This window comes from Zalophus californianus, chromosome 8, assembly GCF_009762305.2.
Source record: "Zalophus californianus isolate mZalCal1 chromosome 8, mZalCal1.pri.v2, whole genome shotgun sequence".
Taxonomy (NCBI): Eukaryota; Metazoa; Chordata; class Mammalia; order Carnivora; family Otariidae; genus Zalophus; species Zalophus californianus.
Window position 1 is genome coordinate 39791368 of NC_045602.1, and position 22133 is coordinate 39813500.

Sequence of the window (22133 nt, forward strand, 5' to 3'; positions counted from 1 at the left end):
TGCCTTTTACTCCCAGTCCTGAAAGAGGGAGAGAGAGAATTGCATTGGCCATGAGCACGGCTCTGGGGCTGCGTGTTGCCTCCGGCGGCAGCAGGAGCTGTCCAAGGTTGAGCACGTGAGGAGGGAGGGAGTGTATGGCTGTGCGTGCACCTGCGCGTATGCACACACGCTCACACGTGTGTGAGTTGCATCCCCAAAGACCCTTTCCCTAACAGAATATTGTTTTCTTTTTCCTCGGTGGCTGTCGGGGACGTGGATGTAAGTGTTCCAGATGGGTGTGCTCTTCTTCAACACGTTTGCTGACTTCCATTAATGGCTTCCGCTACTGTGTGCTGTGTGGGATGTGTCTGCTAACCTGGGGTTGTTTGGCACTACGGGAGGCGGGGGTAGGCGTCGGGCTCAGTGCAGATGCATCTAGCATCTACTCAGGCCTCCAAGGGTTCTTCCTCCCTGCCCTCCCCACAGGGAGAAGAGGTGGAGCGCCCACTAGCGTCCTTAGTCCTGCTGATGCATTTGCTAATATAGAATGTCAGCGGAGGCTGGGGCAGACAGCAGGGACTCCTGCACTTTCCTCAAGGCTGCCCAGTCTTGGGCACTAGGTTGACAGCTCTGCAGCCTCAAGGCCTTGGCTGCCATCACCGGAGGTTTGGAGGTGGTGGCTGTGGCCATGAACTTGCATGAGAGTCACTCCCCCCAAAGGTTGTCTCTGGGGTGATAAGAGTATTAAGGAGTGGATAGCAACAGCACAGGGAAAGCCCGCGACCAAGATTTGGAGGGAACAGAGGTGCAGACTCAAACCAGTCCCCAAGCCTACTCCCAGGATCCAGTTTCGCGCTGGGGTCGAGCTGGCCAGGCTGCTTCTGTGGTTTCTGCCCTCGTCTGAGGTCTTTGGGCTCTAGGCAGGCCTGTTTCTTTTTCCTCCTGTCAGGCAAGAGGTATCTGTGTCCAGAAGGAATTTCTCTGTGGACGGTGTCAAGGTCTGACTTGAGATGAGAACTAAGCTCTCAGATGATGTCAGGATTCCACCTAGGATGGGATGGAGGGCCCCCCCCCCAGGTTGGGGGGTGCACAGAGCAAAGAAATCAAAGGAAGATTAATGATCTAAGTCTTGGCCCTTGCCAAGGCGCTCGCTGTCGGAGCAGGCCGTTCCCCGCCTACAAGTCCGCTTTGCAACTCCTAGCTCTCGTGCTGCCTCCTGCTGGCTGCTCGGGAGTACAGCAGCAGGACCTGGCAAAGCGGCTCAAGGTTAGGGTCTATTGTTAGTTTTGCTTAAACACACCTGGTTAAGTCTGGTGCTGTGTTATAGTCTAGCAAGTCCCCTGTTGATGGGGAGAACACATTTGATGGCTCACTGTGTTTTTAGGAGCAGTAGCAGGGTGTTCTAGAAGGAGTTCCGTTTTCTTTCTACAGGCCTTCGGGTGGTTGACCAAATGATCTGAGGGCCCCCTATGTCTACAGTCTGTGATTCTAAGTAAAAACAATATATGAAACATAGAAAGCTATCTCTTTGAGTGTCAGATAAGCTGGGGATGTGCTGACCACCTGGCCAGATGACATGGAATATGCTTAAGCTTTGAATGTTTTAAAAAATACTGTGCTTTCAATGACATGAATTAATTCTGGAGTTTTTCCTGTGGTTTTAATCGTGGTAGACTAAAACAGGGATCTTGCTGTCATCTGGCGGGGGGGGGAAGGGTATTCCTAGATTCTCTTTCCACTAGGCTTCTTTGCTTCTCTGGGACTTGGCCTTTGAAATGAAAAACTCTACATAACTTTGCTTAAGGTTCTCTCAGTAAGGCTTCCTGGCATTTGACATCCTGTCTCAAAGAAGGCTTGGAGCTGAATATGCGAGTGTAAGGCACTGTCAACATAGCTTGTCTGTGGAACAGAGGAAGCTGCCAGGCCCCTCTGAAATCACTGCAGTTATCCGTTCTAGAGGAGATTCTTTCCCTGAGCATTCTTTGGTGTGGCATCACAGGTCTCAGCCGCAGGGCTTGACACCTCTCAGCTAAGGCAGCGTCCTCCTCCCCCCGCTCCGGGGCAACGGTGCCCCCACGTCCCTCGGTAGCTCCTCAGTAGGTTCTGGAGCCTCTGCTTCTTCCTGTGCACAGTGCCTGCTGGTTTCCAGTGGCACCCTCACAGCCCGGGACCGCCCTGCAGCGAGACCCAGGGGATGCTGGCTGCTTCTTCAGACACCGGGACCGCGGTCATCCTAACAGGCTTGTTGTGTGGTGTGCCTAACCCCAACCTTGCCTGGCCTTCCTTGCTCCTTGCTACACTGATCCCTCCCTACTTTGTCTCCTTTGTGTAGATTGTAAATGGACATTAAGTGGTTGAGGGAGATGTGAATGAGGGTGGTGTGAAGGCTTGGGAGCCCCACCAGCTCCAAAACCCATTGGCATTTTCGGACGAGGAAGAGGAAGATCTGCTGGATTTCATGTACAAGTATAAGGCGCCTCGAAAGACGGAGTTCTCCCTGGAGGTACACGGTGTCTGGGGCTGCAGGTTGGAGGTTGTGTTTGCACAGGGGCTTTGCCCTGGAGATCTGTGGGTCCTGGGAGTGGCAGCTCTTGGGGCCCCCAGCATCTCCTGAGTGCCTGGGGTAGGAAGATCTCTCTCCATCAGATAGGACAAACCGCTAGGTAGCATCCAGATCCTTGCCAAGGGGCAAAAAAGACTGCTCATTTTACTTAGAAATAGGAGAAGTGATATGGAACCTGTAATAAAATTTTAAAAATTTGCAACCACTAACCCAAGATGATATGTGAATGAAAAACAACCCAAATGTGTGTTTTAGAGGAAGAAAATGTGTTATTTGACACGTTTCTATAAATGAAGCTGTTCATCACTGTATCTCCAAGACAGCACAAAGCAGACACTGATAAAATGTTATTGAAAGGCCACAGCCCTCTAAAAGGACCCAAAGCAAATATACCTGATAGATGTACTGTGGCCAGTTGTGGATGTGGGTCGAGTTTTGGCAGCAGGAGGGCGTCTCTCGAGCTTCAGGGGCCTTGCTTTGTGATGTGGATCGGGAGGGGTGGGGCACACCTGGGTCAGTTTTGAAGTTAGAGGTTTTGGTAAAACTGGGTTTGGACTCTGCTCATGCACTCGGTCACAGCCTGGGCAGCCCCATGATGGGGGGTAGGGGCTCAGCTCTCTCAAGGAAGGTGCCCCAAACATTGTAGGGCCTGAGGGTTTGTGCCATTTGGGTTTTATTTTGTTAAAGCTGCTTTACTGTTTAAACAGCCTGAGACAGGTAACTAAAAATTAGGTTTCTCTGATTCTTCTTTTACTCGTGTCCAGAGGTGACTGGTAAACATTTCCTAGTCAAAAAGGTGTCCTGAGGACTCAGGATGTGGAAGGCCAGAGCTTTCTATTTCCTGCTTTGTTCTCTCCCTTTCTCCCTCCCTCCCTTCTGTGTGCCTTCCAGGCACTGAGCTACTTACTGGTAAATGGTGAAGGCGGCATGCCGCCCGGAAAGTTCACAGTGAGGAGGGGGAGACAGGGCACAGAGTCCCCTGATGTCCTCTCGTGTGCATGTGCGAAACACTAGGAGAACAAAGAAGGTGACCCTGCATATGTGTGTCTGGGTTGTGCGGAGCTGGGTCCTAAAGACGACTATAAATAGCAAGACAGAGAAGGGAGGGAAGGGCTTCAGGTCAGAAGGAATAGAGGTGTAGAAGGGTGCTATAGAAAAAGAAGTTCGTAGAGAGAAGGGGACTGAGACAGGGGTTGAGGGGAGCTTGGGACCAGTTGTGTTACTGCCCCCACTTTCTGTCCCTGCCCTTGAGTGCTATACCAGGACAAAAATTTCCTTTTCTTTCATTGTAGAAGTAACTTCTGTGATTTGTGTGTTCCATGGAAGGAGGGCTTCCCCCCTCTCCCCGCCCCGCCTTGATAGCCATTTGTAGGGGAGATGAGGTGGAGCCCTTTATCCTTAAGGACAGTGTTTCCCTTTGCTGTGTGGCCTGCTGTGCATTCAAGGATTTCACATCCAGAAAGAGGACTGGGAACTTGGTGATGGAAATTTTAGGCACATACCTGGAAACAATTGGCTGGTTTCCAAAGGAAATAACAAAGACAAGGGAAGAGACGGGGAGGCATTTCTCTGTGCTGAGTCACTTGTTAGGATCATTTTGCTCCCAAGGCAGAAACAAGAGAGGTGTGTCATCCTTCCGTGCAACCATTTGCTTGGGAGACTTAGGAGAGTTGGCTCAGCATGGGATGCTTGGGATGTGAACCTGATTCCCAGCCAGCTGCCTCACACACGTGTGCGTGTGGCCAAAGGAGCTGTGTGTCTCAACACAAACCCACACAGGTGCTCGCCTCAAAAGGTTCCACACTTATGCCAAATTGAGGAATGCCTTTTCTGTTTTCTCTGCCAGGCACCGCCTAGAGTTCTTCGATCCCACTTTAGGAAGAAAAGTACCTCATCCTCAGCCACTGAAACCACGTGAGTGAGATGAGCCAACAGCACCGGACCCACAGAATGTTTCTTCTCTGCCTTAAAGAGCTAGTCACTAATAACACAGAAATCCGCAAGCTGGTGTGCTTTGAGTGTGCAGCCTCACAGACACAGCCTTTACTCTCTCCCCTCGTACACTTTTAAGACTTTTATTTTCCTTTTCTTTATGTTGCTGGGGAGAAGTTAAAGGGAAAGGTAGTGAGGGGGGTGACCTTTAAGTCTTCTGAGGGTAGTAATTTTCCATAATTGGATTGTCAGCAGTGTGTTTTTAGAAATATAAGAGATCACCCTCACACTGCTGAGATGTACATTTGTAATTTATTTGTTGCATACTTCGTTTTTAGTCCTGTAAATGCAAACAGAGCAATTTTTTTAAACTTTTTTTTGTTCTTGGTACTAATACTTTGGACTACGATGTACATATTTATGGCTTTTGGCTTAATCTGATGGACTCGCAAGGGCTGCCAGAGGTTCTGATATGTAAGAAAACTACAAGATATGTAAAAAATTATTTTGATTCTAGAGAATGTCTCAGATGTGCTTCTAAAGCTTCTAAATACAACTCCAGTAGAACATCCCTTTTCCTGCAGGACGATGGTCCATCTTTTTCAGACAGATGATTAGTCAAAACACCAGAGGTGCTTAGCATGAAGAGACAATATTGTAATGACAGAGATGAGTGCAGTGAGGCCAGGGGAGCAGCCCAGAATAAGAGAAATCACAAGAAGCTTGTCTCCCCCGGGATTCTGGATTAAGAGCTTCTGAATCTTTTCAAGGGATTTACCAAAGCCTTAGGCAGGTGGCTTACCCTTGGTAAAACTTCCTGGGGATGTGAACTCACAGGCCTGTTGAGAGGAATCATTTTGAGTGTTCCAAAAGTGCTGGACAAATGACTGTTTCTGCTTTATAGTAACCGGTTCCGTGACTTATTTCCCCAGGTAGAGGAGCCTATAATCTGAGCACCTTGATTTAAGAGAACACTAAGCAAAAGCCAACCAGGCAATCCAAACCAAACCAAACCAAACCTAAAACTGTGTTTCAGATATGCCATCAAATACATCTGAGACACCTGTCAAAATGCTGGGTTCTAGAAAGGTTTCAGAGGTTGAGATCTTTACGGACTGACTTGCTGCCCACCACCCTGGGCAGCCAGGGCTCACACTCTTCTGTTTCCTTCCTGGCTTGCTCAGAATGTGAGCGAGAAGTCGCACACTCATGGGCACTCTGTGTCTTACTGGACGTCTTATGCAAGCCAGGATCCCTTAGTAGAATAGAGCACTAGCTGAGGGGACTCTCTACTTAGACTGAGAACTTTATCTGAAAAGAAGAATCTGGTTTAGATAGCATTTTGGCCCGAGGTAGCTCCCCACCCCTCCCGGGAGAGCGGAGCCTAAATGTAGGACTTGTGTATTTGTGCTTAGAGTTGGTGTTTTCTTTCAGTGTAATGCATGCAGTGGTCACAACCCAGTTACTTATAATACTTGGATTGTGTTTGTTCATAGATATGCCCTGGAGACTAGAGAATTAGTGTTATGTACCACATAGAACTTACTGTCAACCAGCTATAAACAGGCCCGGTTCAAGACTGTTGCGTTACTGAGCTCTGCGAACACACATCAGTAGTCTCGGCTGATGACACACTGGCTGAATCTTAGCCACCTGAGAAAGGGTTTTACCTGAAGTTGATTGTTGCCAGATATGCATATTTAAATCCCTTCTTCCCACAATTCCGTTGAAAGGTGACTTTGTAATTTACAATAGGATTTAGGAAAACAAACCTAAAAGCCAATTTGTGGTTCAGAGGGCTCTTCATTGTCTGTGCCCCACACCCACCAATACCTAGACTCTTTAGGGGGGACAGAACATCTGTTTCTTTAAGCTCACTGAATAGTTTCAGAGGAAAAAATATATGCTTTAAATGTATTTACCTGTTAGTTGGGAGTACCCAGAATTATCAGAAACAGCTTCACTTAAGCAGCTTTTTAGCAAATTTTTTTTTGCCAGAATAATAAATGCCTTTAGCAGCAGAGATCCTTCATGAACAAACTATATTTTCACCATTTTACAACGTAAAGTTTTAACAAGTACAAGCTACCAAGTTTGCACTCAACTATGCCAAAAACACGTTGGAAGCACTCTACTGTCAGACACGCTGTATTACTTCTCATTCAAGATTTAAAAAATATAAAGGTATCCAAACTGCTGTCTTAATGCAAATGTAACTATTTTTCCTTCAAGTATTGATTAGGGAGTTGGTTTCTCTCTTAAAAACACTCACTGTACAAATGAGAGCAGCTTTCATATTTCTGGCAAAATGTGTTTACTTATCCAACGAGCTGTATATTTGTGTATGGACTGACATAAAATGTGAATGCCTACAAGTGTACATGTGGCGGTGTGCTGTTCTGTCTAGAGGATATAACTGAACATTTTTAATTTGCTGATTTATAGACACAGGCTGTTTACAAAATGCTAGCTTGAAAGTCTGTAATTTTCATGTAATAACTCTTTTTTGCCATCCGGCGACTGTTCCGTTTCTGAGATGAGTTGGGGTGGTGTACTTAGACCCCGGAGAGCTTCGTCATAATCCCTCCTGGCTTTGTGTGAATAGCTTGCTCGCTCCCCTGGCCTCTGAAATGTATGTTCTCTACAGTAAACTGTCTGTGTGTTTGTGATAACAGTGCTCATCTACCATGATCACAGCTGAGTATCTCCCTAGTCCTCACCGTGCACAGTATTTGACATGGCAAAAGGACGTGCTTCCTTCTCCAACAGTACACACTACGAGAGCTGACCTTCTGGATGCTGACTGTGCAGTTTCCCTAGTTTATTCCTGTAGTCCCTATAGAATGATCTGTAATAAAATAGTATACTGGACTGTGCATCAAAGGGGTGTAAAATTACAGTATTCCAAAGGTTGAAGTTCTGCTGTTTTGTTATAATGCCTGATATATATCTTGAATAAAGTCTTAACATTTTTCTTTTAAAAAACATCTTTGTAATGTTGAGCTTATGAGGAAAGGGAAAACACTTTAAAAAAATGTGGAAGGTAGCAAGGATGAGAAGCTGAGTGGTCAGTCACTAACTGGCCTGGTGCTGTGGCCCCATGCCTCTGGTCTAGAATTGATGCGGGGTGGGGCGGGGGCGGAATCAAATGAGTGTTTTGCAAACCAGTAGATCACGTAAATATAAACCTGGTAGTATGTTTTACACTTTAAAAGTCACCAGTGGAAACGGTGTAGCTGTAAAAATAGAGCAGTTCATCAGGTGGGCAGTTTTAATTCTGCAAACAGAAAATTTGGTCTGTCATTTCCCCTCCTGGTATCTGTTCCCTCACCTGCAGGGGAGGGAGTACGTGTGCAGGTTAAGAGGGTGGTATGTGCAGAGGCACACAGGGTGCTGTGGATACCCATCACACCACTGCAGCCCTTGCCTTTAAAATATGAACAGGCTGAGTGCCTGGCTGGCTCATTCGGGAGAGCATGCGACTCTTGATCTCAAGAGTTCTGAGTTTGAGCGCGCTGGGTGTACAATTTACTTAAAAATATATGTATATGAACAGGCACACATAAGCTTCATTGGGTGGTCACAAAGACTTGAACACTTAAGATGAAACTCATTTTCTTTGCCTTTATAGTCTCCTATTCTGTATGTTTGACATGAGGGCTATAAAATAAAGCAGCAGCAGGTAAAGAAGCACATTCAGAAGGCTGAAAGGAAGATGAAGAGATGGAAAGGCTGAAAATCCATTCATTTATTCATTTACTGAGCCAAGTCCAATGGCAACAGAACTGAGATTAATCAGGTTAAAAGCTGACAACAGTAAAGCAAAGTTATGATTTAAAGGCTGACTTGGTAGTGTCATGAAAAAAAGTGTTTAGTATGTATAGTGCTAGATTATAGTATTTGTGGACTTAGATATATGAGTTTTCATGTTAAAAGACTCCAGGAAATGCACAAGATTCCAAGACTTCAGACCTAAGTTCTGTGACTTATTAGCTATATTGTGGGTACTTTATTTAAACTTGTATAAGCTGCAGTTTCTTCAAATCTAAACGAGGGATAAAGAATATCCCCCCCAGGTACCTGGCTGGCTCAGTCAAGAGTATGAGACTCTTGATCTCAGGGTCATAGGTTTGAACCCATGTTGGATGTAGAGGTTACTAAAAAAAAAAAAGAAAGAAAGAAAAAATAGTATCTCCCCTGCAAGGCTGGTATGAGGATTAGCAGTTATGATATATATGCCCATCCCTGTGCTGGGACATAGTTGGTGTTCAGTAAATCATACTTTTACATAAATTACAATGCCATTTAGGTAGACTCCTTAATGTTTGGTTTTCAAACTATAAAATCAGTGTTGATGATAAGCCCTGCTACCCATAAAACAAAAATTATATATATGAAAATTCCCTTTGTCCGAAATCATGTGCCCTTCCATTTCAGTCCATGTCTGGATGCTGAGGTCTGGTTGCCAGTCCTTGTCTCTACCTCTCCTACCTCTGGCCTACAGGAAAAACCAAGGTGCTGAGGCCCCTATAACAGAGATCTTTGTTGTCCAAAGTTTCACTAGAGAAGTCATGGAGACAGTGGGAAAGTGGCCTCCTCAACTTCTTCAGGTACCAGTTCCATCCTGCTACCAGGGGTGAGTGGCAGAGTCAGGAACTCAGGGTTGTGAGATCAAGCCCTGAGTCGGGCTCTACATCAGCACCGTCTGCTTGTCCCTCTCCCTCTGCACATCCCACTTGTGCATACGCTCTCTCAACTAACTAAATAAATAAATATTTTTTAAAAAAATGATGTGGAAACTCTGAGAGTGGTTGGCTTCTGCCACCTCAGAAGTTATGAGGAAATGAAAATCAATCAAAACAGGATGCCACTGCATGCTTCAGTCTTACCTCATCTCAAATCCAATGTCTGTTCTTTATTAATGGGTCGCATAAACAGACATACAGGTGGCCTTCTAGTTTTAGAACCCTCTCTTGTCACCACTTTTCCTTTTAAGGAACATGCACTGGTTTCAAGAAATTCTTCTAATAATCCTAGCCTGACTTACCACAGAATTTCAATTTGGTTATCTTTAACCTTATTCTATTAACAATAAAGAAACTTCATCTTATCATCATCGGCTACTATATTAAAGGATTTGAAGTAGTAACTGAGGCATAATTCTATTTAATACAGACAGTTCCTGACTTATGATGGTTTGACTTAGGTTCTTCGACTTTACAGTGGTGTGAAAGTGACATACATTTGGTAGAAACCATACTTTAAATTTTGATTTTGATCTTTTCTGAGGCTAGTGATACACAGTAGGGCACTCTCTTGTGCTGCTGGGTGGTGGCAACAAGCTGAGACTCCCAGTCAGCCACGTAATCACAAGGGTAAACAACTGACAGACTTACAACTGTCCTGCACAGACACACCCTTTCTGTTTTTCACTTGCAGTATAGTACTCAGTAAACATGAGACAGTCAACACTTGATTATAAAATAGGCTTTGTGTTAGATGATTTTGCCCAACTGTAGGCCAAAGTAAGTGTTCTGAGCACATTTAAGGTAGGTTAGGCTAAGCCATGATGTTCAGTAGCTTAGGTGTATTAAATGCATTTTCAACTTAGGTTTATTGGGATGTAACCCCATCGTAAGTTGGTTAAGATCTGTAATGGTTTTTCATCCAAAGTGCTCTGTTGTTTGAAAATGCTTCCCAGATGACTCTGATGGGATAGGTGAGAACCACTGCCCTAGACTTGAACCACACAGGGAACAGAATTTTCCTCAATGCCTCTCATCCAATCCTCTTCAGGTGATCAATGCTTAGCTCTTGCATCATTTCCAAAATGATTGTTTTCCTTTAGTTTCTACAATGTGTCTTTGGAAAATGTTTATCCTCCAATTAAAAATATGAAATCCCAGGTGAGTAAACTAACTTTTAGGAAATACAGTGCCTTGGGGTGCCTGGGTGGTACAGTTGGTTAAGCATCCGACTCTTGATTTAGGCTCAGGTCATGATCTCAGGGTCGAGATCGAGCCTCGCATCAGGTTCTGTGCTCAGTATGGAGTCTGCTTGTCCCTCTTCCTCCACTTCTCCCCACTGCTTGCATGCTCTCTCTCAAATAAATAAAATCTTAAAAAAAAAAAAGAAAATACAGTGCCTTTCAACTCTTGGATAAAAAGTGTCTGCACCTCTAAAGCCTCTTCTATTTCATGAATGGGCATACTGAAAGGCTATTTCATTTACTTGTCTCTCTACAAAAATGCTGTTCCAATACACTAAGAACGCTTATGAACCCAATAAACCTAGAATACTAGACAGGTGTTGCCACCCCATGCTCCCCTCTAAGTGAAACTGCTCACATAACTATTTTTTGCTGCATGTGAACCTACTTATTAACACAACCAAGTGAGCCAGGGTGGGCTCCCGACACGGGTCAGTAACTCCTGATGAGACCTGGTCTTTAGTAAAAGAGACAAGCTGGCCCAGTTAGTCTCCTGGCACTTAGAGCCTGGAGAAGGGCTGAGGGTTAGGATGCAGAAAACAACTTGAGAGGCGCAACTCAGAGAAACTGAGTCACACACATGGCAGACCCCCAAGCCTCAAAATCTAGCATCTTCTGCTGCTGAGGCCCTCAGATGTGCCTCGGACTCAGGAATGCGGTATAATTTCTGTTCTTCCTGAGGCCCGGGGGTTAGTTGTGGGGGTGGAGGGTGGTGGTGAGATGGTTCCTGAGTTCCCAGGCATATATACTTAAAATAATGTCACACTGCTGGAGCTGAGTCTTCTTATACCTGCCCTAACTTGACATTCCTTGCAATTAAATAAGCCTCACTGGAACTAGTTAGGCCATTACCATTTGTTAAAAATAATCAACAATTTTAAACTCCTATTTCCCTGAACAAATTTGAAAATGTTTAATCCATTGTGTTAAAACTTTGGTAAGTTTAATGTTGGAACTGTGTGTTTCCAGACCAACTGGCACAATTTACATCAAGTTGTGTACTTATTCCATTTTGCAATGACATCATATACACGAAGATACATCTTCAATAGCTAGGAAGTCATAAAATTTCTGATCTATACTTTCAGGTTTGTCCGATCATGGTACTTCTGATAAGGATCGTCAGCATACCAGTTTCGCCTCTTCCAGAAAGACGTTGTCATTTTATCTAAGAGCTTACTCTGGGTTTTATTGCAGAACACAAATTCCCTCAAGCGCCTTTTTCTTGCAGCCGTCTTTTTCCATAATTTTTTCTTATAACCAGCCTGTTAGATGATATTATAAAGACATTCAAAACATGATGTTATATAGGAAACAACAGATATCTTCACCATTCATGGTTTATAGGCTCAGTGGGAACAAAGATGAGATTGACTGGGGCTGATATGTTTTTCAGAAAGATGTGATTCTCAGTGAGGGGTAGGTACAGAAAGCATGTGCAGTATGAAAAAGACATACTAATAATTTAATACTTGGATAAAAGATTATTTAAATTAAAACCACAGAGAATAAAGCCAAATGACTCTTTGTGGCAGGCAAAGTACAGAGTAATGATATATAATTATAATCACCAACTTTATATGCATTACCTTATTATCTCTTCAACAATCTTCAACAACATACTATTATTCTCATTTTACAGATTAAAGAGAAACAACCATTGATTAAAAAGTTAACGGCAGGGGCACCTGGGTGGCTCAGTCGGTTAAGCGTCTGCCTTCGGCTCAGGTCATGATCCCAGGGTCCTGGGATCAAGCCCCGCATCGGGCTCCCTGCTCGGCGGGAAGCCTGCTTCTCCCTCTCCCACTCCCCCTGCTTGTGTTCCCTCTCTCACTGTGTCTCTCTCTGCCAAATAAATAAATAAAATCTTTAAAAAAAAAAAAAAAGTTAACGGCAGCAGACCGAGGTCACAGAACTAGTAAGAGTTCTTAACCACTACTCCACTATTTTTCCCAATGTGGAGGATGATGAAGGGCATTCCTGGCTAGTTGATGACGTTTATGTTCATTTAAGGGGACTAAGTATTACAAAGGCTGACAAAACCCAGTTCTCGAGTGTATTACTTCATTTCTTCCTTTCACACTAAGGACCAATTTCTGCAGTAAGTACTTTTCTAAGGAATAACGAATACAATAAAACCACTATTGGGAGTGATGAAGGAATGATGAACTCCTATGTTTAATCCAGAACTGCCGTATACACCATCCAAGCATTATTCATTTTGAAGAAACAATTTTTGAATTAGAAAAAAAAGGATTAATTTCTGAAGAAAAATTAGATTGAATATAAAATCTACAATCATAGTCTGTTTAGATTACAAGAGACCTTAGGTGCCATCCAGGTTAATACGTGGCGAAAACCACACACAAAGTTACAGGGGAGAAGAGACTAGAACTCAAGCTATTGCTAAAAGCCCTGTGTCCTAGGGCACTACATTAACTGAACAAAACCACAGCCCTGGGCTGAGAAGACACCTTGGGTTTCTGACATGTCTTGGTGTCATCACTCTGACCAGCAACTTCTACAGTACAGTTATACTCAGAAATAAGGAAACGTTATTTAGAGTTATGGTTTCAAAATTCCAGGGATTAGATTTTTTTCTACTCCTTGCTTATAATTTAAATTGAAAGATTCAAACCCAAATCCCCTTATCTGTGTAATAATTTTGTAGTTTGCAAGCCAACCTGGGTTCTTGTGGATCTCTGACTTACAGCTAATTTGCTGTCCTGCCTATTACCACTAGGATCCTCTGAACATTATTCTATGGAAAGCAACCACTGTGAAAATGCTTGAAGTTTTATAGACACTCTCTAGGTTCAGAAATGGGAGGGAATAAAACTGTGCTGCAGAAAGTATTTTCAGTTCTTATACATTAATATAAATTAACCCACCCAGCTTTTTTGTTTTCCTCTTAATATTACATTTTGATGAAGCAGGACATTCTGTATATAGAATATTTTGGGGGGTCCTGAGCGGGGACTAGGCATGATTGGAGAATTTGATCAGGTCCTTTATAACATGCGGGTTTCAGGGCCCAATAAAAGGGATGTAGAAAGGAAGGCAAAAAACCCCACCCAGCTTTTATCTAGGGCCAGATGACGACCTGGAAATAATCAGTATGACAACAAGGGGGAAGAAATTTTCCAATGGTCCAAAATTCAGAACTGTTAACTGAATAACTCAGTTCAGCTACTTATGGATTACATGAGCTTCTATTTACTAGTGTAGCAAATGAACTACCGCAGTATTGTTCTGAAGGAGGAATGAGCTGAGAGTTCCAGTCAACCTTTTTACCTTAAATTTAGGATTGTTTATAAGATAGGAAATAATCCTTTCAACCTTTCAACTAGCGAAAGTCTTACCAATTAAATATTTTATTTTTATGGAGAAACAAATTTTGATCTTTAAAGAATCGTTTAACTTCCAAATAGTAAAAGGGAATTAGAATTTGAATAGTTATCAAAACTCAAAGGTGGTTTTGCAAAACTCTAGTCTTTAGCTGCTTTCTAATTATCAGCTACTCTGTTTCCAAGAATAAAGACGTGAGTGAAAAAGCCCACACACATGCTGAATGACGTGCTGTGGGAGAGGATGGAACAGTAATAATTTGTCAGAGGCCCTCTCAGAGGCTGTGGTCCCAGGCCAGAGTAAGTGTTAGGGTCCTGTCTGATACGGACCCCAATCATACACACTTACAGAGAAAGACACAGAGTTAAAAAAGTGTATGTGGGGTTAATATTCTGTCATAAAGACTAAGCCACCTAAAGAATCCAATCCAAACCAGGCGGAAGAGCCCTTCAGCCCCTGATCTGAGCCATGCCACGAAGTCCCTGCTGAAGGCGACTGCCGCTGTAACACTCTAGACTTAAAGAGGGCCTCCCCACAGGCTATTACCTATGGGCGGTGTCACAGGGCTTCTGGTGATCATTAGATATGCCAGACATGTAGAAGACCTGTGATGAACTCATCCTACAGTGAGGAGTTTTGCCATTGTGACTGATACTTTGTTTTATGAATTCATTTACCTTAAGAGATGCCTGCCAAGCTGGTACTTAAGCACAGCACTGTAAAAGCAACTGGTAAACGGGAGGAAGATACATCAATGAACAGGCTCACTGAATTCTTCATTTTCATCTGCTCCCACTCCTTTTTCAATCAAATAACAGTGTGAAGACTCACCTTCCTCCTCAGCCACAGGCCAGAATGAAGTCGAAGAAACCTATAGACAACAGCTTTCACGGTCTTTCTTTTCCCTTTCCGTGAACTGAAGTACGTTACAGTTCTGACTGGTAGCTTCAGGACATTTGGAAGCAAGGGGGCCGCTCTAAAATATATTAAAAAAATTTTTAACACAGCAATAAGACTCATTAGAGGATAAAATCCATTTTTGTACTTAGAAATGAGTGAAGAGGTTCTACTGGAATAGAGCCAACTTTAATATACATTGTTACTTTAAATGATCCATGACACTAAGCATAAATAAGAATAGCCACTATCACCAAATTGTAAGCGTTCCATCAACTACCCCCTCAATCCCTATGAGAGAATTTATCCTATATATTTTAATCACCTGATTTCTTACCTGCCTGCTAGATTATCAAGTCTTTGAGGACTTCAGTTTATCTTTGTATCCTTTCTGCCAAGAACTGGGCACCCAGGAGTCCTTAACTAAATATATGTTGACTAAATGAACACCAGCCTTGCATGCCGAGCATCTTGTTCACCCTCCGCTTTGGCTGACAGCTTCCATCCAGGAAACCACATCTAGGACATCAGAAGCGTGCTCTGTTTGGCAGTCCTGCTGCTGGCATGTAGGCACACAGGGATATCAATCATACTCTCCCACTCTAGCAGGCAGTCTACATGATAAACAGCAGGTAGGCAAAGAGTACCATCTGCTTCTAAGATGTCTTTGCAGGCAGGAATATTTTACAATTTTTGTCTAAGCATCCCGTTTACTGAAATATACTCTACCTGTTGAGGATTGCTGTAGTATGCCCACATGTCAGGTTTCTGACACATGTGCTAAGTCCGGGAGCAGAGGAAACAATTGGTGTCTGAAGAGAACTAAAATGGCGGGTGGACAGCGCAGAGCTGAGACAGGCATTCTGGACACAGTTTCGATAGGCTGAAGACACCCAAATGTTCAGGGGCTGGAAGACTCCTGCAGAGAGAGAGAAGCATACTTGTTTAATACGATGCTCCAAAATAGGCATCCAGACATTTAAAATCAATGTATCAAAACCAGGTGAGCAACAGACTCACCTGTGGAGCTTTTTACCAACTTTACTGGGGTATAACTTAACATACCACAAAATTACCCATATGTGTAATTCAATGCTTTTCACTAAATTTAGGAAGTTGTGCAACCATCACCACAATCCACTTTGATGTGTCCTAGTTCTGTGTTCAACAGTAGGGAACAAAAATGTTTGTAACATTAAGTCCAGCTCTTATCCTCTGACGAGCCAGGGCTCCCCAGCATGTAGTGCAATGGCAAGGCAGAGCCAAGAAAGCTTGGCCACTGCCTGGAGAGGCAAGAGAGTGGCAAGAGGAGTCCTAAAGGAAACAAAAGAGGTACGTGAGCTCTCCTCTAGGAAATGAACAGGCCACAGGAGGAGGAGGTTGAGAGTCCAGGTAGGATGAACAACATTCACAAAGGCAAGGGGGGCTGAAACAAACTCGTGCCTGGAGCGGGGACTGGACCTTCCAGAGGCTGAGCACTGCTTGCCTGACAATATGGAGATGGCTGGGCGCGGCTCAGAAGGCACCTCCTGGGGTTGGGGGTGGGGAGGGTCTAGATGCATCGACCCAGTGCAGTCCTCTTTACCTATTCTTCACATTATTGCCAAAGTAAGAGTCCAGGGCTACAAAGCAGAGTCACTCAGGGCACTGACTCGACTCAGATTCTGAGCCTAGGGTGGGACTCAAGAATGTGCACACTGAAAAAGCGCCACAGGATGATGGAAATGCCCCCAAACTGGATTGTGGTGATGGTTGCACGACCCATTAAATTTACTAAAAATCATCAAATTGTACACATAAAGCAGGTAATTTTATGGTATGTAAATTATACCTCAATAGTTGCTTTAAAAAAAAAAAGTTCCACAGATGAGACTGCAGTTCAGCCAGGGCTTAGAACCGCTGCCTTACTCTCCGTTGCACTGATTTCACGTAACAAATGAGGGGCAGTGCAGTGTGGGACTGGGGTGCTGGTGTGAGAGTCAGACTGCGTTCACCTTCTAGCTCAACTACTCACTAGCTGTGTGACCACTGGCAAGTTACTGAACCCTTCTATGCCCCAGTTTCCCCAAATTTAAATAAGGTTAGTCATGGGGAGGTGACAAGAATTAAATGAGAGAAAACATGAAAAATGCTAGGGAGAGCACTTGGCACAGAGAAATCATTTAATGAATGCTAATAGCAGATAGTAAAGAGCAGAGAAATGCTTAGCAAAAATGGTATAATGTTAACAGATGGCAGGAGAAAGATTGAATACTTAAAAGCCCTATTTTGCTTTTCTGTTCTCCATTGAAAATAACAATTTTCAGGGCGCCTGGGTGGCTCAGATGGTTAAGCGTCTGCCTTCGGCTCAGGTCATGATCCTGGAGTCCTGGGATCGAGCCCCGCATCGGGCTCCCTGCTCCTTGGGAGCCTGCTTCTCCCTCTCCCTCTACTGTTCCCCCTGCTGTGCTCTCTTGCTCTTCAAACTAAAAAGGGTAGTATAAACATTAATGAATGAGCTGAAATCCAAGATTCAGGAGACTGTCGAGAGCCCCTCTGGGAACTTGGAAGTGAAATTCTCTACTGCAAGGCATTCAAGTTTCCAGGTATAAGTAACTTATATTTCAAAGAACTGTAAATATTTGGGCGCCTGGGTGGCTCAGATGGTTGAGTCTGCCTTCGGCTCAGGTCATGATCCCAGGGTCCTGGGACTGAGCCCTGCATTGGGCTCCCTGCTCAGCCAGGAGCCTGCTTCTCCCTCTCCCTCTGCAGCTCCCCCTGCTCATGCTCTCCCTCTCTGTCTGTGTCTCAAATGAATAAATAAAATCTTAAAAAAAAAAAAACTGTAAATATTTGCAGACGTGAGTACAAACTAGGAGGTAATCTTTGAAAGATTAAGTGAATTGAAGAGGAGGACTGTAAACAAGAAAATGTCCCAATTTTCACAAGGTCATCAGAACTTGGTGTCTTGGGGCACCTGGGTGGCTCAGTTGGTTGAGCGTCTGCCTTTGGCTCAGGTCATGATCCCAGGGTCCTGGGATGGAACCCTGGGCAGACTCCCTGCTCAGCAGGAAGCCTGATTCTCCCTCTCCTGCTCCCCTGCTTGTGCTCTCTGTCAAATAAATAAATAAAATCTTAATAAAAAAGGGGGGGCACCTGGGTGGCTCAGTCGTTAAGTGTCTGCCTTTGGCTCAGGTCAAGATCCCAGGGTCCTGGGATCGAGCCCGCATCAGGCTCCCTGCTCAGCGGGAAGCCTGCTTCTCCCTTTCCTACCCCCCCTGCTTGTGTTCCCTCTCTCGCGGTCTGTCAAACAAATAGATAAAATCTTGAAGGAAAAAAAAGAACTTGGTGTCTTGGTTAAAACAAAACAAACAAAAACCCTCAAATTCTGAGAAACCTCCCCTGAAGGAAGTGAGCAGGTAAGAGTCTAGAACATATAAATGGGTAAACTACAGACTCATTTGTAGGGGAAAAAAAAGTTAGAATGGATAAATAAACAGGAAGTGCACACACACAAAAATCTATATTGTCAACTGGGAGTGAACTGTTCCTTAAAAAGAACTTCATTTTTTGATGCAGTCACTAGCCTGGGAAATCATGGGAATGTCTAGACACAGTGTAGCCTGATTTTAGGAAGGCATGTGAAAGGTTTCTTTATATTCTAAAGAAATAAATGTGGGCAGGATAATAGTACAGTTACATAAATTCCAAGCTGACTAGAAACTATCCCCAAATTAGCTGATTGCTGTTCTGATCAAAGTCTTTTCCTGGCTCCCTAATTGATTATATTTTCCTCAATTTTTACGAAGGCCCTGAAGCTGCATAAAGCATGTTTGTCAAATCTGCATAAAAGCAAAGTCCAAAGACTATCTGGACTCAAAGTGATCTTGGTAAAATGGATCAAAATTAACAAGACAAAATCCAGGATAAATACACCGAGGTTAGAAAAAATGAAGGAAAGGTAAATCTTGCTTGATAGCAGTTCCTGGGAAAATGACTTGGGGGGCCTTATCCACCATACCCTCAGGTGGCCCAAGCTGTGATTTAGCTTGTAAAAACTGAACACAGCCTAACTCAGAATGTGTTGACAAAAGGGTAGCACACAAATCAAGGGCAGTAATTAACTGCTCCTTCAGTCTTCTGCCCTGTTTGGGCATTTTAATACATACTGGCATTCTCTAAACTCATTCTTATATGGAGAACACAGATATTTTAACAAAGAAAGTGACACAAAACCAGAGTTTTGAAGGAATAAGAAGAGGCAGAGGGAAAAGGGAGTGTACAGGTGAAGAGTGAAAAAAAATGGTATAGTAGGTTTGGGGAATTACAAATAGCTCCGTGTGGCAGGAATCAAAACAATGGGGAGTGTGGAGAGAAGCGAGTACGACTGTCTAAAGTAGTGGCCTTCAAACTTTTTTGATCCCATACCCTCTAAAAGTATTCTGAAAAATTTTGTATGGGGCTCAATTCCACGACCCTGAGATCATGACCTGAGCTAAAATCAAGAATCGGTTGCTTAACCGACTGAGCCACCCATGCACCCCTATTTTTTAATTTTTTTAAAAAGATTTATTTATTTATTTGACAGAGAGAACACAAGCAGGGGGAGTGGGAGAGAGAGAAGCAGGCTTCCCACGGAGCAGGGAGCCCGATGTGGGGCTTGATCCCAGGACCCTGGGATCATGACCTGAGCCGAAGGCAGACTTTTAAGCAACTGAGCCACCCAGGTGCCCCACACCCCTGTTTTTCTTAAAACACTTATTTATCTTAGAGAGCGAGAAGGAAAGAATCTCAAACAGACTCCCCACTGAGTGTGGAGCCCCACTCAGGGCTCAATCCCATGACCCTGAGATCATGACCTGAGCTGAATTTGAGTCTGATGCTTAAGGGACTGAGCCAACCAGGTGCCCGTGGGGTGATTTTAAAAAAGCACATCACTTTCACAGTATCAGGCAATGCTGAATATATACATATTCTGATTCAGCAATTTCACAGCCAGTTTTATAAGGATACACACAAGCACATCATAGAGAAACTCTTGCACTCATGTGCCAGGACACAAAGAAAATCAGCTTTGGACCTAATCGCCCCAAACTGAAAACAATCAAATGCCCGGCAATCCCAAAATGGAGAATTGTGGGGTGGTCGAATAAGAGACTATTACATAGGAACAAGAAAGCACTACAGCTACACCCAAAATGAACGAATTTCACAAAGTAAAAGACACGAGAGTACATACTGTGTGATTCCATTCATGTAAAGTACAAAAACAGGCAAAACAATATATTACTTAGAGATGCCTACATAAATGTTAAAACTAATTAAAACTATTACAGAAAAAAGGACAAGATAACAATGAAATGAGGCTACTGTTTATATTTAGCAGAAAGAGAATTTTGATTAGGAGAAGCACAGTGAGATAGAGAAGAGGTTCCTGGTAGTGTTCTGTGTCCTGCCTTCGGTGTTATAGGGGCGTTTGCTTTGGAGTGAGTGAGTGAGTTATTTAGTTATTTAGCTAGTTATTTAGTTAGTTATTTAGTTATATATTCATGGGAGACAGAGATAGTGGCAGAGGGAGAAGCAGGCTCCCAAGGAGCAGGGAGCCCAATGCGGGACTCGCTCCCAGGACCCTGGGATCATGACCTGAGCCGAAGGCAGACGCTTAACCATCTGAGCCACCCAGGCTACCGGGGCGTTTGCTTTAGAGTTATTTAAGCCATTCATGTTACATACATTTTTCTTTGTATGTTACATACATTTTTTCTTTGTATGTTACTTTCACAATTAAAAAATACCCCCACATAAACATGCTCTTCTGTAACAGCTGGAAAATTTACATTGTAGCTTTTTTCTTTATTCCTACTCTTCCTACACAGAATTTTATCCTAATTTATTTCGTGTATAACTAATTTACTGATAATTTTATCACATTTAAATAATATTTTTGCAAAAGTCCTTAGAGCGAAGGCAACTTAATTTAATTGCCCTCACTCCTGTCATCTCCCTCAGTCCAGAAATCCTTATGACTGCCCCCGTACTGGGGACTGAGTGAGCAAAAAACACGCCCCGTTTCCTGCACATTGTGTGAATCTCATACATACAAGCTTGCTGGGTGCCAGGCACTACGCAGGGCTCTTTACAGGCACGAGCTCATTTAGTCCTCAGGTAGATGGTGTCATCCCCGTTTTAGAGCTGTAGAATCTGAGGTTCAGAGAAATTACTTTTTCAAGGCCAAAGGTCATGAGTGGCGAGTTCTAGCCTCTAAATGAGAAGGTTAGCAGGGACTTTTCTCTTCTCCTTCGCCCCCCTCCTCCCCAGTCCTGGTCTGTTTTCTAGGTAAGGCGGAACGGCCAGGAGCCGGTAAGGAAGCGGACACCGGGGGACATCCAGGTCCACCAGGGTCCAAGATGCGACCCGCCGAACACAGGCAGTCCCGGAGAAAATTCGGGACAATCCCCTGGCCTTTTTTTTTCCTGTTAACCTCCACGCTAAACGCCTACTCCATCCTGCACCAGTTCCGCCTTCTGTGAGGGGATAAATCGAGCGCCTCGCTTTCCACTGACCTGATGCTGCCCTCACGGCACGAGCAAAGGCAGCGACCGCCATCTTGCCACCCCGCCCTACGGCAGCCGCATTGGGTCTAAAAGCTCCAGGGCAAAAGGGAATTAAGAAAAAGAAATTTGAGTGGAGTCGAAGAAGGAGAAAAAAAAATGCATAAAGGAACGGTCAAGGCAACCTTTATTGAATGTCTTCTATATGCCAGGTTATTCTTCACCGCTGCAAAACAAGTGCCTATGCATATAGTAAGTAGGCTCTTAAATTTTTAATGAGCATTTGATAGATCTATTTAAAGTACACAGTTTGAAACACAATTTCTTTTTGCTCATTTTATTAAATTTGAGGAAATAACTTATTTTCCTTCCAAAGCTGGTAACTGATAGGCTAAGTGATTGGGAAATAGCAATGTTATTAAAGTTTTTAAAAAAATAGAATGACAGCCATAATTAAATGAATGTAAATATCCTAAGGCTATCACACACATATTTTTTTCTAATCATTAATACCGACTGTCATTTGGTAGAATAGCATCTCAATCCTTCCTAAACAATTCTATGTTCCTTATTTTATTCTTGATGATTAGTGATCATACATTTTTTTCTAATATTCATTCAAACAGAAAACAACAAATCTCGTGCCCATCCTTGTTGGCTAAGATATTCCATGCATATACAATAAATGACACCATATACTGGTTGAAATGGGACACCATATACTGCTTGAAATGGGTAAGGATCAAGACTGGTCTCGAGCAGTTCACATTTAATAAGGAAACAAGCATAGAACATAAATACAAGGCAGATAAATAATTCATAGGAGTAGTTCAAAGTTAAGGAGAAAAGGCTTTCTGACTGAGATGAGCAGGAAGGAGGCGGTAGAATATAATGT

At 43.6% G+C, this 22133-nt stretch overlaps 2 protein-coding genes across 3 annotated transcripts in view; one reads left to right on the top strand and one right to left on the bottom strand.

Annotated features, from left to right (window-relative positions):
• REEP1 (receptor accessory protein 1) overlaps positions 1 to 7614 on the top strand; it is a 101188-nt gene extending 93574 nt beyond the window's left edge. The window contains exons 8-9 of one of the 2 annotated variants that reach the window (XM_027624100.1): positions 2331 to 2482; positions 4389 to 7614. In XM_027624100.1, coding sequence (XP_027479901.1) covers positions 2331 to 2482; positions 4389 to 4460 — 224 coding nt within the window. In that variant the 3' untranslated portion in view covers positions 4461 to 7614. The remainder of the gene's footprint in view (positions 1 to 2330; positions 2483 to 4388) is intronic. The other variant, XM_027624101.1, reaches the window with a different exon arrangement.
• A 3768-nt stretch (positions 7615 to 11382) lies between these two features.
• On the bottom strand, positions 11383 to 21345 carry MRPL35 (mitochondrial ribosomal protein L35). Its single transcript, XM_027621353.1, has 4 exons — positions 21251 to 21345; positions 15438 to 15627; positions 14643 to 14787; positions 11383 to 11728 (listed from the first exon to the last, which is right to left on the bottom strand). The coding sequence occupies exons 1-4, from the start codon at positions 21291 to 21293 to the stop codon at positions 11540 to 11542; spliced, it is 567 nt and encodes a 188-aa protein (XP_027477154.1). The 5' UTR covers positions 21294 to 21345; the 3' UTR covers positions 11383 to 11539.
• Positions 21346 to 22133: the final 788 nt, after the last annotated feature.